This window comes from Carcharodon carcharias, chromosome 15 (assembly GCF_017639515.1).
Source record: "Carcharodon carcharias isolate sCarCar2 chromosome 15, sCarCar2.pri, whole genome shotgun sequence".
NCBI classification, from domain to species: domain Eukaryota; kingdom Metazoa; phylum Chordata; class Chondrichthyes; order Lamniformes; family Lamnidae; genus Carcharodon; species Carcharodon carcharias.
In genome coordinates, this window is record NC_054481.1 from 68,360,938 (window position 1) to 68,377,111 (window position 16,174).

At 41.9% G+C, this 16,174-nt stretch overlaps 1 protein-coding gene across 2 annotated transcripts in view; it reads left to right on the plus strand.

Annotated features, from left to right (window-relative positions):
- The window catches only part of rbfox1 (RNA binding fox-1 homolog 1), a 333,005-nt gene that overhangs the window by 176,525 nt on the left and 140,306 nt on the right, over positions 1-16,174 (plus strand). For both annotated transcript variants that reach the window (XM_041207248.1, XM_041207249.1), the window contains exon 6: positions 1-28. This exon is cut by the window's left edge and continues 33 nt beyond it. In XM_041207248.1, the coding sequence (XP_041063182.1) occupies positions 1-28 (28 nt within the window). The remainder of the gene's footprint in view (positions 29-16,174) is intronic.

Sequence of the window (16,174 nt, forward strand, 5' to 3'; positions counted from 1 at the left end):
AAAAAGACAGTCAACCCTTACGCAAACGGTGAGTTATCAGTCTTTTGCTTTAATGCGTCTTCTGCTGAAGGAAAGAGTTGACATAGAGCATGAGTCAAAAAATATCCTTCCAGATACAATCATCAAGGTTTTATTAGTAACCTTTCACAGCGGCTTAAAAGGCCCAGATTTGAATTTTTCTTCAATGGCCATAACAGCAATTTTCAGAACCTAATTTTAAAAAAAAATGATTGTCACTGGCTACATACAAGAGCAAAATATAATACAAGCTGAAAGACAATGTTCAGAGCAACAAAACTACTAACATGCTTCTTGTTAATGAACGGAATACATGATGTACAATGAACCATTGATTGCAGGTCTTTCATAATCTTCCCTCAAAGCGACAGTAAATAATGGCACCTGATATTAATTATTCATAGTGTAATTTACTGCTTTTTTTTCCTTTGCATATACATACCTCACATTTACTGACTTCAATCTGCCACTTTTTAACCAAAGTTCCCAGCTTATCGATATCCCTGCGCAGTTTCCTTTGGCCTTCTAAAGAATGACATGTACTGTACTTCCCATTTTGGTGTCATTTGCAAATGTTGACATGTTTCACTCTAGGCCCACAACCAAATCAGTGATATACAGAACGAATAACGTGTCCTCAGAGCTGAATCCTGTAAAACATCACGATCCGCTCCTAACCACTCTGAAAATCTGTCAAGTCTTGCTCACTCTTTTCCTTCGTTCTAACCAATTTCTAATCCAGTTTGCTACCCTCTCCCTAATGCCAAGCTCCTTAATCTTCTCCACTTATCTTCTATGCAATATCTTGTCAAAAGCTTTCCTAAGTCCCATGTACATTATATCCAATGCGCTTTCCCAATGTGCCATGCCTGTCACTGCCTTGATGCACATACACTACGGGCAGAATCTTTACCTTGGCGGGCGTGCGCGCGCCCGACCAACTCGAGCATAAAATGACGTACGTTGACGTCAGGCGAGTGTCTCAATGTCAATGCGCAGTTGCACCATATTACGGTCGGTGGGCATGCTGTTGACTCCGGCAATTAAAAGGCCTATTAAGGCCATTAAAGTATCAATTAACTTAAATTTCTCACTGCCTGTCCACCCTTGCAGTTGGCAGACAGGCAAAAAGGCCAAGCGGCATTTGCATTGTTTTAGGAATCCTCATCCACGGGCAGTGTCAAATAAAAATAAAATAAATTTTTAAAAATTTCATTTATAACATGTCCCTACTCATGAGGGGACATGTTTTATAGCATTTTTTAAATCTTTATTTTTAACTTTTAAAACGCTTCATCTCCCTGAGGCAGCTCTGAGCCTCAGGGAGATCTTCAAGCACTCAATTGTGTGCATGCGCGAAGTTCCCCACTCGCCCCCTCCCCCCTCTCCCCTGCCTGCACAGGCAGCGCTGAGTGCTGCTGCTCATGTTTCACGCTGGGCGGGCCTAATTAGCCCGCCAGCATGAAATCACGGTCTGGACCCAATTGCAGGTGGCTTCCCAAACAACCCCTCCTGGCACCGCCGAGCCCATCCAACAAGGGCAAAATTCTGCCCTATATGAAGTTTGTCAAGATGACTGCCCCTCTGAGACACACACCAACTTCTAACATGTAACTTTTAACTATAATTTATTTCCCTAAATATGTGGTAATTTCACCTTTAATTGAAGACTCTTAAAAATGTCCTTCCCACCGACCTTAAATAACTTGTTTGTAATTACCTAGGTTTGCTCCATGTCCCATTTAAAAATGCCTGTTACGTTGGTTACTCTCCAGTCCTCTCACACATCTACATCTGTAAAGCCTTGAAATATGAATACCAGTTTTAACTGAGGGCTTAATTGCATTCTGTGGGCGGTAATGTGCAGAGCAAACCAACAGGCCTGCCCACAGTGTGAGGCTTGGGAAATTTTCTATTCCAGGATTCATTTAAATGATCAAAGACTGGCTCTTGCCTGAAGAAAAATGTTGGCCAACGGAGAGCCACTATTGAGCCCCCAAGGGAACTGTCAGCATAAGGTTAGTACTCAGGGGGTCTTGAGACAATCATCTTTGGATCTTTGGGGGAAAAGGGAAGAAGCAGGGGAAGCCTAAAATTTCCCTGTGGAATCAGAAGAGCAACCCTATTCCATAAGGATTATTAGAACACTTTTCAATTACATTGGCCTCTTCCATCGATAATCCTGGAAGGCCAGGCTCTGAGCGTCACTGCTGTAGTCAGCATCAAGATCATGCTGGGACTGTTTGACATCATCAGACCCCAATAATTAAACATCGATGAGTTCCCTTTATGCTTGCAGCAAGAGGGCCAATGCTATCAGAAACCGAGAAGGTAAGAAGATGGTGGGCATGGATGCATCAGGAATACTGCAGGCAAAAATTCTAGGGCCGCTACATTTCTCTCCTTTGCCTCCTTCAGGATTCTAGGGTGCTTTCTGTCAGGCCCTGATCCTTTGCCTGTCCTTATCTTAACCAAATTATCTATTTTTTTTTCTTTTATCAATCATAATATTGTTAGTATAATTAAAATGAGGGAAACAAGAGTAGCGTATCCAAAGTTTGTTGATGATACAAAGTTAGATGGGAATGTAAGCTGCGGGGAGGACACAAGGAGGCTGCAAAGTGATATAGGCAAACTAAGTGAGTGGAACATGGAAGGAAAAATGGAAAAGCCGAATATCTTTTAAATGGTGAGACATTGGAAAATGGTGGCATTCAGAGGCACTTTGGTGTCCTTGTACAAGTATCCCAGAAAGTTAACATGCAGGTAGAGCAAGCAATTAGGAAAAAAAAAATAAAGGCATATTAGCCTTTCTTTTTGAGAGATTGGAGTATAAGAATGAAAAAGTCTAATTGCGGTTGTATATGACCTTGGTGAGACCACAGCTGGAGTACTGTGCACAGTTTTGGTCTCCTTACCTAGCAGAGTATATAATTGCCTTGGGGGGAGTTCAGCAGAGGTTATAGAATGGTTCCTGGTATAAGGGGATTCTCCTGTGAGGAAAGATTGAGTAAACCAGCCCTATATTCCCTAGAATTTAGGAGAATGAGATGTGATTGCATTAAATCATATATAATTCTTAAGGTACTTGACAGGGTAAATGCTGTGAGAATATTTTGGCTGACTGGGGAATTGAGAGTTAATGGTCACAATCTCAGAATAAGGGGTTGGTCATTAAGAACTGTGATGAGGGGAATTTTGTTTACTCAAAGGGTTGGAGATCTTTGAAATTCTCTACTGCGGTGAACTGTGAATATTCAGTCAGAAATCAATAGATTTTTGAATACTAATGGGATTAAGGTATATGTGAATTTTGAGGGAGTGAAGATAGAAGATCAGCCATGATCTAAATGAATTGTGAAGCAGGATTGATGGGCTGAATGGCCTACCCCTGCTTCCATTTCTTATGTTCTTAATCTTTCTCTCAACCACTTCTGATTAACATCCTTTCTGATACTTTCAAGTCAGTGTAGACCAGTGTGAAATACTTATTGAATACCTCTGCCAGTTATTATCATCGTCTACAAATTAAAAATCTTCTTTCTCAGGGTCCCTTCTTGCCTTTGACGATTCACTTTTACTGGTATATTTGCAAAATACTTCCGGTTCCTTTTTAATGTTTTTTGAGATTTTTATTTCAGTCTCATCCTCTCTCAGCTTTCTTTATTCTCTTAATGTCTTTCTATTTTCTCATATTCTCCTTTTTTTGTTCCTTTTTTCTAGTTTATTTATACCAATTTTTTCACTTTCTGGTTGAATCTCATGTTATAACGTCCATCCCTGAGATGCTAGTCAAGGACAGAAGATAGTGATAAAGGGAAGGCCAAGTATAAATTCCCAGTCAGCTTCACATCAAAAACAATCATGAAGGTGATTTCTTTAGGCCCCTTTTCAGGCCTGAATGGCATCTGTGCATAGAGTATAACCAGGAGATGCGAGTCCTGTCTAAAATTTGACCATTAATAGTATTTCAGTAACCTGCTATCAACTGCCACAATTCCATATTAAGAAAATGAATATCGGACTGCTTGCCTCACTTGCAGCAGCTCGACCGAAAGCTTCAATAAGGCCCGCCCAGCATGACGCCTGCAGGGAAGCACTATGCACTCCCTGTGCGGGTGGGGGAAATCCCTAAAATCGAGAGTGCGCTCTTTCGCGCATGCGCATGAAAGATTGCACTCATCTCCCTGAGGCTAAGTGCTGCCTCAGAGAAATTGGCTCTACTTTCAACAATATTAAAAATAGAAGAAAAAATATTCCATTACATGTTCCCTTATGTGACACTATCACATGAGTTGGGACATGTTCATAATTTCCATAACAACTTTATTAAAATTTTTAAAACCCTACATGAAACTTCATCTGCCGGTGGATGAGGTTTCATGTTTTCTCTAGTTGCGGCCGGGGCTCCTGGCCTGCCCACTAACCTTGAGGTTGGACGGGCAGGTCCTTTAATTGCTTAATTGATCCTGTCAATGGCCTCAAGTGGCCATTGACAGGTTGGCAGGTGCGCAGTTGATATTGCTGTGCCTCCGCCTTCCTGAAAATTTAAATGGGACGTGGTGACATCAGGAGTTCCGCCCGATGTCATCCTGCTTCAGCGAGTGGGCCCCGCCCCTGACGGAAAATCCTGCCCCATGTGTTTCCCATTCAAATTGCCCTTGAACGGAGTGAGTAACTTGCTGGGCCAGTTCAGAGTCAACTGCATTACGTGTAGAGGCCGGGATGGCAGATTTCCTCCCTAGTGAGCCAGATAGGTTTTTAACAAAAATTGATGATAGTTGTCATGGTCACCATTACTGAGCCTAGCTTTCAATTCCAGATTTATTAATTGAGCTTGAATTCCACCAGCTGGCATGGATGGGATTTGAACCCATGTCCCCAGAGCTTTAGCTTGGGTCTCTGGATACTAGTCTGGTTACGTTACCACTACACCACCATCTCCCCTTCAAGGGGCATAAGAGAGGGAGAAACTAGGAAAACTGAGAGGGAGTGGCAGAGGGTGAGGTATACTGACCGAAGTAGAAAGACCAGGGAATGTAGATTAAAGGTTCCATAGGAGTGAATATTACAAGTAGTTTGGAGGACATCGTGAAGGCACAGAAGAGCAAAACCGTGAGGAGATTTACAGGTGAGGATGAGGATCTTGAAATCAATTTTCTGAGGAGGCAGGGGCCTAGCAAGGACTGGGTTAGGCGTGGACATGATTTAAACATCTCTTGCTAACTTGTACATTATGGAGGTAAGAAAACCTGCAAGGCCTTCCTGTCATCAGATTACTTTCCTTTTCAATTTTGCCTTCTGCTCCAAAAATAACATAATTTATTAAGGATACATAGCATGCAACACTGTCATTTAGTGCAGGATAAGTCATTCAAATGAAAATAGTTGATTAATTTTGCTTCAACTAAATTATTGTTTTAATATTCACAAGAAGTTCTGAGACTGGAAAACTGACTGAGGCAGTTGAATATTTTTGTGTTTTCTGTTTCCAGAACAGTTTTAAGACAGGAATATAATGGGAATTATTTTTGAAGCATTTGGCACATTTATCACCACACTTCTGAATTCTTTGTAGATTTGTAGTCTCATTGTGATACTCAAAAGCCAACCATGGAGAACAAAATTGAAGTTTTATTTTGGTGAAAGCAAATAGTTAAAAGTAGTCAACCTAGTTTAGGGATTCTAAATTGCCTTCATTTTGCAATTGAAAACCCGTAAAGAAATCTGTAAACTTGTCTGGAAAGAATACCGGGAGTTTTATTGTGGCATTAAATGCATTAACAATGTCAGGAGATGGTTATGGTATTCAGTAATTGTGTTAGTCATCTCAAAAGTCCTTGAACATGCTTTCACCTCCCAAATCAATCTGCATCTTCCCAGAAATCCATATTTGAATGCCAGGTTTCTACTCTTGGCATAGTACCAAAACAATTCTTTTTTAAAATTCATTCATGGGATGTGGGCTTCGCTGGCTAGACCAGCATTTATTGCCCTTCCCTAATTGCCCTTGAGAAGGTGGTGGTGAGCTGCCTTCTTGAACCGCTGCAATTCATGTGGTGTAGGTACACCCACAGAGCAGTTAGGAAGAGAGTTCTATGGTTTTGACCCAGCAACAGTGAAGGAACGGCCGATATATTTCCAAGTCAGGATGGTGAGTGACTTAGAGAGGAACTTCCAAGTGGTGGTGTTCCCATATGTCTGCTGCCCTTGTCTTTCTAGATGGTAGCAGTCATGGGTTTGGAAGGTGCTGTCTAAGGAGGTTTGATGAGTTCCTGCAACGCATCTCATAGATGGTGCACACTGCTGCTACTGTGCATCGGTGGTGGAGGGAGTGAATGTTTGTGGATGGGGTGCCAATAAAGCGGACTGCTTTGTCCTGGATGATGTTGAGCTTCTTGTGTGTTGTGGGAGCTGCACTCGTCCAAGCAAGTGAGAGTATTCATCACACTCCTGACTTGTGCCTTGTAGATGGTGGACAAGGTTTGGGGAATCAGGAGGTGAGTTACACTCTGCAGGACTCCTAGCCTTTGACCTGCCCTTGTAGCCACAGTTTTTATATGGCTAATCCAGTTCAGCTTCTGGTCAATAGTAACCCCTAGGATATTGATAGTGGGGGATTTAGTGATGATAATGCCATTGAATGTCAAGGGGTGATGGTTGGATTCTCTCTTGTTGGAGATGGTCATTGCCTGGCACTTGTGTGGAGCAAATGTTACTTGCTACTTCTCAGCCCAAACCTGGATATTGTCCAGGTCTTGTTGCATTTAAATTGGACTGGTTCAGTGTCTAAGAAGTTACAAATGATGCTGAACATTGTGCAATCATCAGTGAACATCCCCACATCTGACGTTATGATGGAAGGAAGGTCATTGATGAAGCAGCTGAAGATGGTTGGGCCTGAGGACACTACCCTGAGGAACTCCTGCAGTGACGTCCTGGAGCTGAGATGGTTGTGTTCCAACAACCACAACCACCTTCCTTTGTCTAGGTATGACTTCAACCAGCGGAGAGTTTTCCCCCTGATTCCCAATGACTCCAGTTTTGCTAGGGCTCCTTGATGCCACACATGTTCAAATGCTGCCTTATCAGAATCACAAATGACATCCTATGTGACTATGGCTGTGGTAATCTATCCTTCCTTTCTTGACATGCCTGCAGCCTCTGACATGCTTGACCATGCGATCCTCCTTCAACACCTCCCCTTTGTTGCCCAGCTTGTTGGGACTGCGCTCGCCTGTCTCCATTCTTACCTATCCAGTAATGGCTAGACGATCACCTGCAATGGTCTCTCTTCCCACTTCCATACTATTGCTTCTGATGTTGCCCAAGAATCTATTTTTGGCCCTCTCCTATTTGTCATCTACACACCACTTTTAGGCGACATCTTTCTAAAACAAAGCTTCACTTGTATGTTGGTGATGCCCAGCTCCACCTCACCACCACCTCTCTCGACCTCTCCACTGTCCTTCAAATGTCAGACTGCTTCTCCAACATCCAGTACTCGATGAGCAGGAATTCCCTTCAATTAACTATTGGGAAGACAGAAGCCATTGTCTTCAATCTTCACTACAAGCTTCATTTACTTGCCACAGACTTCCTCCCTCTCCCTGACAGTTGTTTGAGGCTGAACCAGATTATTCACATCCTTGGTATTGTATTTGACCCCAAGGTGAGATTCTGATCATATATCTACACCATTACGGAGGCAAACTATTTCCACTATTTTCCATAATATCTCCTAACTCATCCACTGCCTCAGTTGCTGCTGAAATGGTCATTTGTGCCTTTGTTACTTCTAGACTTAACCATACCAGTACAGACCTAGCCTGTCTCCTAGGTCCTACCTTCCATAAACTTAAGCTCATCCAAAGCTCTACTGCTTGTAACTAACTTGTACCCAAGTCCCATTCATTTATCAGCCCAGTGCTACACTGGCTCCTGTTTAAGCAACAACTCAATTTTAGAACTCTCATCATAGTTTTCAAATCCCTCCATGGCCTCGCCCTTCTCTAATTCTGTACATTTCTCTAGCACTACAACCCTCCATATTATCTGCACTACTCCAATTCTGGCCCCTTGAGCATCTCTAATTTTAATCACTCCACCATTGATTGCTGAGCGTTTTGCTACTGAAGCCCAAAGATATGGAATTCTTTCCTTGAACCTCTCCATCTCGCTTGTCTCCTTTAAGACTCTCCTTAAAACCTGCTTCTTCGACCAAGCTTCTGGTCATCTGCTCTAATGGATCAGGATTTTAAATGGGTTGGGATCAGAAGCGGGTAGGTATGCAAATTTACACTGCTGTCCTCTGTGCCGGTTCACTGCCAACAATCCGGACTCCGAGCTATTTTCACTGAGGGCGATGGATGAGCTACCTGCTGGATAGTGGTAGGCAATCATTTAGGGCCAATTAGCTTTCAAGATTAAAGCCCCTGCAACGATTGGGATTTTCAGCTGGCAAAGCAGACATTCCATGGTCTAGGCCAACATGATGAACTCAGAGAGAAGATGGGGGAGGGGAAGGAATAGAAGACCAACAGAACCCCAAATTAGTTGCTTTCATTATCTTCATTGTCTTAGCACAACAATTTTGCAAACCTTTTCTTTTGATGATGGAAGAGAAGAACTTACGTATCATTTACATTGTAATAATGTGACAAAAAAGTAACATAATTATGCATTTTGAAATGATTTACATCACACCATATGGTTATGAACAAAATAAAAAGTGCCAATCACTTTCTTATGAAGCTGATGCTACCTTTAAACTCCAGTATCACTTTCCTGCTGATCATCTTGTGAACTGTTGATCCCCTCCCTTCAGCCACCATCCTGAACTCATAACAGCCACCAGGCCGCAGCTGAGATCTCTGGTCTTTGCCTGGAGAGATTGTCCCTCCAAAATCATGGCCACACAGCTATGGCATTTTAAAAGAGTAAAAATCCAGTGTCCTGTCCTTTCCCCTCACAGTCTCCACGCTCAGATCAGCAGCTCCTACCTTAGCTGGTGAGGCTGACAATCCCTGAGTGATGGAGGCCTCCCATTGGCCTTCCAATGTTAGCTGCCCATCTGCTGTCCCTGATTGGAAGGTAAGCTCCCTCCCCAGTCTTTAATTGCCTGCAGCATTGAACTAACTGTGGGGTTTGGAGTGGGGGGAGCTTAAAGCACGTTGTGCAAGGTCAGGACCAGGAAGTAGTCCCCAATTCCAGTCCCCAACCCCTGTTTCAAAATCTAGCCCAATATCTCTTTATATGGCGTTGTGTAAAATTTAGTCTGATAATGGTCCTTTGAAGTGCCTTGGGACAGCTAGCAATTTAAAGGTGCTGTATAAATGCAAGTTGTTGTTGTGTCTATGGCAATGATGAAAAGTCTGATTTTTAAATAACCATCACTTTAAAATGATTCACTTTTAACCTACAAGCTATTGTGATGGGATTTTTTTCAGCTTTCTATATAGATCCTGAATATGAATATGTTTAAGCAGACAGGCAGTCCAATTTGGTTGTTATTTCACGAATGTGGCCACCATAGAACAGGACAGCTACAACTCAAGGTGAAGAAAACACTTCTGTATTTCCTTTCCCACCACCCCCCCACCCCACCCCCATCTATCTAACATGAAGCGCATGAGCAGATCTAACTGTGAATGAAATAACTCAGGATTGAACTGCGGAAATTTCACATATTGAAAGTACAATTCGGCCTGATTTGTAAGTTTCTATTGAAACCAGTAATCATTTTTATGCCTGCTTTATGTTTTGTGATTTAATCCAAATTATTTTCTTCCAATATTATAATTGGAATCCTGTTGGTTTAGTAAATATTGATTTGGAATTCACTGGCATTGGCAGACATCACAAATTGATTGAACTTAAGTCCAAAATTGATCGACAGTTCACAAGATGATCAGCAGGAAAGTGATACTGGAGTCTAAAATTAGCATTAGCTTCATAAGAAAGTGTTTGGCACTGCTTTTTTTGTATGTAACTATATGGTGTTGTGATGTAAATCATTTCAAAATGCTTAATTATGTTACTTTCTTGTAACATTATTGCAATGTAAATGATATATAAGTTCTTCGCTTCCATCATCAAAAGAAAATGTCTGCTGTGTGAAGACAAGTAAGATAATGAAGACAACTAATTTGGGGTTCTGTTGGCCTCCAACCATAACCCCATTAAAACTCTGGCAAATTTCCCGAGGAAAACAGTGGAGATTCCAGTTCTACAGGTCTCTGCTATTAGTAGGGGTTTCTCGTTAGTGCTGGAACCTCTGTCCCATGTAACTGAACAAATGATGGCGAGTTGAAGAAGTCAGGAGTTGGAACCCCCTCAATGAAGAGTTCCTGCCCATTCAGTATCTGCCTTTTCTGTGGCAGCCAGCCCATCAAGGGTGTGGAAATCTTCAACCCCCCGAAGGAAGTAAGAGTACATCACCAGCTATGCAAATTGCTTGAACTTTCAAAGATTCTGGGTGGGAGGTTGGGCAGGGCAACTCCACTCATTCAGTTAAGCACTGGAGTTCCCTGACAGCATGGGATGGCTGTTACTAGAGGTGTAGTTCTCCTCATCACCCTGAGGACTCTGGCGGGGTCAGTACTGGAGGGAATCATTGAGCACAATGCTGGTATAATTGCTGGGATCATGTTGCAAGGAATTTCAAGGTTAATGACTTTTAATGATTGTAGCCTGTGTCATGTTGTGAGCTAATAAAACAGGCACCTGAGAATATCAAGCGATAATTTAACAGTGAGGAACTAAATATTAATTAACAACGTCTGTACTCCCAATCCCAAATAATATAATAGAAAAATCCCACAATCTCAAATTAAACTCTGTTGTGCTAATAATGAGATTTATGTTAGTTGTATTGAATATCAGTTTGTATTGGCAACTTGATTTCAAATTGGAAGGGCTGTCTTTTATAGAGCATTAGTTTGGCAGCCCCATGTTGTGTGAACTAAGGGTAAGCCCAGCAAATAAATTCATAAAGCCTGGCCAGGGAAACAGCCTGAACATGATGCCAAGTGGAGAAATTGCTGTGCACATGATAAAGGCTTATTAAAACCCTTCAACAAAATGAGGAATAAACAAACACTGCAGCAATGTCTGAATCATGTGGATGATTTTCAAAAATACTGACTGGCCATCTTCAATAGGAACTGATCATTCCTGCATCGTGCAATAGAAAGGAACTTGTGGACCAAAACTCAGATTCCCATTCTAAGCTCATCAGGTTGGTGGTTCCCAACAGGGAACAACAAAAACTGCAAAAGGCTAGAAGAGTGCACCCTATCCAATGCAGCGGTGTGTGGATTCATGTATCCATTGTTTTTTAGTCAGAGACAAAAACCTTGTCCTCTGAAAAATAATAGCATCTTTGGGACAAGAACTTAAATAAGAAAATTACTATCAGTTACCTGTATGAGCAGGATATGTTATAAAAATATTTGGTGTTTGATATAGAGAATTACATTCCACTTAGTCCTTACACTCATGATCATAAAACTGCATTTTCTTCGAGGACCTGGTAATGTCAGGTCTTAGTCTAGTTTACTGGGGAGAATTCTTCCTATGGCAGGCGGGCTGGGCAGGAGCGGGCGAGGGGAAGGGGCGGAGCCAATTGCCGCCCGCAATCGGCTGCGCACTGCCATTTTACGCACACGGGCCAATTAAGGCCCGCCCGGCGTAACGCGCGGTCAGTAACGCTCACTACCTGTGCGGATGGGGGGAGGAGGGAGAGTCGGGGCCCCGCACTCTTTCATGCATACAGAGCGCAGCAATCTCCCTGAGGCACAGAGCTGCCTCAGGGAGATTGAATGGGTTGCAAAACTTCATAATAAATAAAGTAAACATTTATTTAAGCATGTCCCCTCATGTGCCAGTGTCATATGAGCTAGGACATGGTTGTGAAGTTAGGAAATGTATTTATTTATTTTATGAAAGCTTCAGGAAACCTCGTTCCGCCCATGGTTGAGGTTTCCTGAAAACTGCAAACGCTGCTTGGGCTCTTCGCCTGCCTGCCAACCTTGAGGTTGGACGGGCAGTGTTGTTAACAAATTTAATTACTTTTTCAATGACTTAATATGCCGTTGACAGTTTGGTGGGCACCTAGCCATCTCTGGCACACGCCCGCTGAATGAAATATTGAAATGACACACAATGACGTTGGGAAGCATGCCTGACGTCACCTCGTATCACTTTATGAGTCAGCATGTCGGTCCCGCCCCGCACACCAGCAGCAATATTCTGCCCACTGTTACACTCCAAATACCATATTAGATAAATTGCAGGTTTGATGGATAAATTAAACAAGTCCAAGCGATAAAAGTCAAAACGAAACAGTCAGCTTCCATGGAGATGGATAGACATGGAACGTAAAAACAGGAATATTTCATTCAGCTCCTCGAGCATGTTCTGCCATTCAATAAGGTCGTGGCTGATCCGCATCTTACTTCTACTCATCTGCCTTGGCCCCATATCCTTTCATATCCATGTCTAGCAAAAATCTATCTACTTTAGATTTAAAATACTAATTGATCTAGCATCTACTGCTCTTTCTTGGAGAGAGTTCCACATTCCAGCATCGTTTGCATGGAGAGATATTTATGAACTTATCTCCTGATTGACCTGACTCTGATTCTAAGGTTATATTCCCTTGTCCTAGACTGCCCACTGACGGAAAAAGTTTCTATCTCTATCTATCAGACCCACGTGGGAATTGCCCGGGAGGTTTCAACTCCTGCTGGGCAATTCCCCTGCTCTGTGGAAACCTCTCAAATGTCTCCTACTCTGACTTAGACTCTGAATTCCGCAGTATTTGCCTGAATAGTTACCCAGGAAATGTTAGACGGATTAAAGCCTTGGCTAACTCTTTGACGACTATAGAACTGACTGCTTCCCCAAAACCTCACACTGACCCCCTCGACTACCCCTCCAGACTCGACTACCATCTCACCCACCTGCCACCCTACCCACCTACCAGCTCACCAACCTACCCCCTACCCACTTACTCACCTCACCCACTTACCTTCTCACCCTACTACCCTACCCATTCATTCATTCATCCACTCAATCATTCACCCATTCAATAACATTCACACTGAATCTCTAAACTTACCATACAGCAGCCAGTGCTACAAAAAGAGGCATGTCCTGTCTTCCCCTGCACTCTACTCCACTCTGACAGAGCTTCCCAAGGGACTCTGTGCTTGCATTTCTGGAAAAGCTGGGCTCGGAAGGCCCCAAAAGAAATGCAAAGTAGCGACATGTTGGGGGAATGTTCGAGTGGAGCGGCAATCCGATGATGATGATTGCGGCTCCTTGGAATATCCGAGGATATTCAGTAAATAATTCAGGGCCAGCACAGATCCTAATGGGACACCACTAGTCACATATCCATTATCCCTACTCTCTATCTTGTGCCACCTAACCAATCTCCTAAGTTAGTCAATAATTTGTCTTCAATACCATGAGCTTTAATTTTAGCTAAGATTCGTGGAAGTTTATTGAATGCCTTCTGAAACTTCACATAAACTACCCCCATTGACATTCATCTGTTCACTATGTAAGCTACTTAATCAAAAAATTCGATAAGATTGTTAGACATGACCCACCCTCTCTAATCAGCTAAAATTTCTCTAAGTGCTCAGTTCTCTGTCCTTAATTATAGATTTCAATAACTTACCCGCAACAGATGTTAGACTAACAAGTCTGTAATTTCTTCATTCCTTTCGCTCAGCATTCTTAAATAATGGAGTTACATTTGCAATTTTCCAAACTAAAGGGACAGTCACTGAATCGAGAGAACATGAAAGATCATGGTTAAAGCATCTGCAGTTTCCTCAACAATTTCCTTTAAAACTTTAGTTTGTGAACCATCAGGCCCTGGGGATATGTCAGTTGTTAGTGCCATTATTTTTTCTAATATTATTTCCTTGCTTATGTTAACTTTTCCAGACCTCGATTCCTTATTAGTTTTCCTGGAATCCAGGTATATTTTCCTTCTCTTCTACAGTAAAGACTAACACAAAGTATTATCCAACAAATCTCCAATTTCCTTATTTTCATTTGCAATGTTGCCTCCATTTGTTTTTTCAAGGTTCCACATTACTCTTGGCTATCTTTTTTCTTCAAATATAATTGTAAAAAGTTTTTGTGTTAATCTTGAGACAAGTTAATGTTTTAGATTTGTAATGCTTTATCGGAATTGTGCTAAGCAATTAAGGGTCTACACAATGTCACCTTGCCTGGTATTTCCACAGATTATGACTGCCTTGTTGGGTATAATTTTAATTTGCCAAAAGTGGCATTAAGAGGGAGGTAGCAGATTTGTCACCCGATTAATGCTATGCCCCTACTGCTGCCATTTTCACAGTAGTCTGCACGAGGCAGCTGAAACATGGCCTGCTTTAGGCGGTAGGCCTCTTTTCAGGTGCAACGAGGTTCGACAACATACGTAAGGCCTGGGTTTCATGATAGAGCTTGCTGGAGCTGGCATTGTGCCCTTTTCCACCAGCTTTACTGGTGATACAACAGAAGAAGCTGCGACATAAACGGTTTAATTATTTCTGTGGGATGAAGAGCAGCGGGAGTGCTCCTGCAAGCCCTATCTTCCACGTTGGTCAACCAGCAAACTTTCTTTGCTGCTGGCCTGAATGTGACAAGTTGGTCAGGAAGCTCATTTTAGTTGGTTAGTTGACAGTTCTATTTCAATGAGATTAGAGACTCAAAATGGCTGCAGCCTGCTTGGTGCTTTACTAGGGCTTGTGGCCAGCTGGCTATGCAAAAAATTAAAAAAACGACCTTGCTGAATTTGTCTGAATCCTGCTGAGAATTCTATCTGTCAGAATCCCTTAAATAATAAGATTGGAAAATATTGTGTAAGTGATATAAAGGATATACATATAAATATATGTCTGAGTGCATTCCAGCTAAGTGAAGCACAAAATATTTATATGGAAGAAAGTGAAACAATATTCTGCATGTTTATCAAGTAGTTACAAACTTTGCCAGAATAATTTAGAGAGATATTTCCAGCTTCTGAGCAAGGCAGTGTTCATAACTTTATCACAGTGGCTTTAAAAAATTTAAAAATATGTAAAGAAGGATAGGTTCACTTAATATCCTTTTTTGTTTTGATAAGAAAGGAAAATCTTAACAGTTTTGACAGCACTAGCCAGCTGGCCTCTAATCCCGGGTAGATGATATGCACTGTGGTGAATTTGACTGTATGTTCCTCTTCTATCTATGTGCCAGGCTAGGGCATTATGACAGCTGTGGGCTCACAGACAACCACTCTCGTCTCACTTGATTAACCCACACAGTTATGGGCCAGCACAAAGCTCATAGACAAGACAAAGTAAAGTTTAATTGCTGTTATTTTCATGATAAATGAAGTCTTCCCTACATCAGCTCTGGAAAGTTAGATGATCCAGCTATCAGGAAGGGAGTGGGAAGGAGATGAAAAATGAGGCAACCTTTCAGCTGTGAACATCGATCTGAGTCTCAGAGGATTTTTCTTGGACAAATTGAGAGACCATTAGTGTAACTTAAAGTCTGAGAGAAATCTGTCAGATCCTTGATGGCAATGGCAGGAGCATATGAAATACATTCAAATAGCTCATATGAGAGCCTCTGCTGGGGAAACTAATCAATGGTTCGTCCAAATGGCAACGGCTTTAATCAAATTCACGGGGCAAGGCAGAGAATGGGGCTTAAAGAAACCTCTCCCAACTTTCTCTCTGATTATTTTCATTATTTACGGTGTGACAGTGATGCAAAAAATAAAAGGCACACAATAGCAGTGAAATTGAGGCTGCGTTACAAGGTAGGAAACGTCAAACTGAAAATGTGGACCTCCTAAATATTCTCATTAATGTGCATATAGTCTCTGATGGACTTTTAAAAGAAAAAATTATGGGTTTTGGAGCTGGGAATTCAAATGTTACACTGCATATGTCATTTGGAGAATAGTAGGTATGCACATAGGTTATAATGGAGCCACTATCGAGAGGTTCTTGTTATTACCACTGAAGCCATTCATTTTTTCATTCCTATCTGTTTACACAACATACATAAAAATATTTTTTAAATTTCCAGACTCAAATTTCTGGTGGTTCAACAAGCTTTCCTTGTGGAATGTGTAATGCAG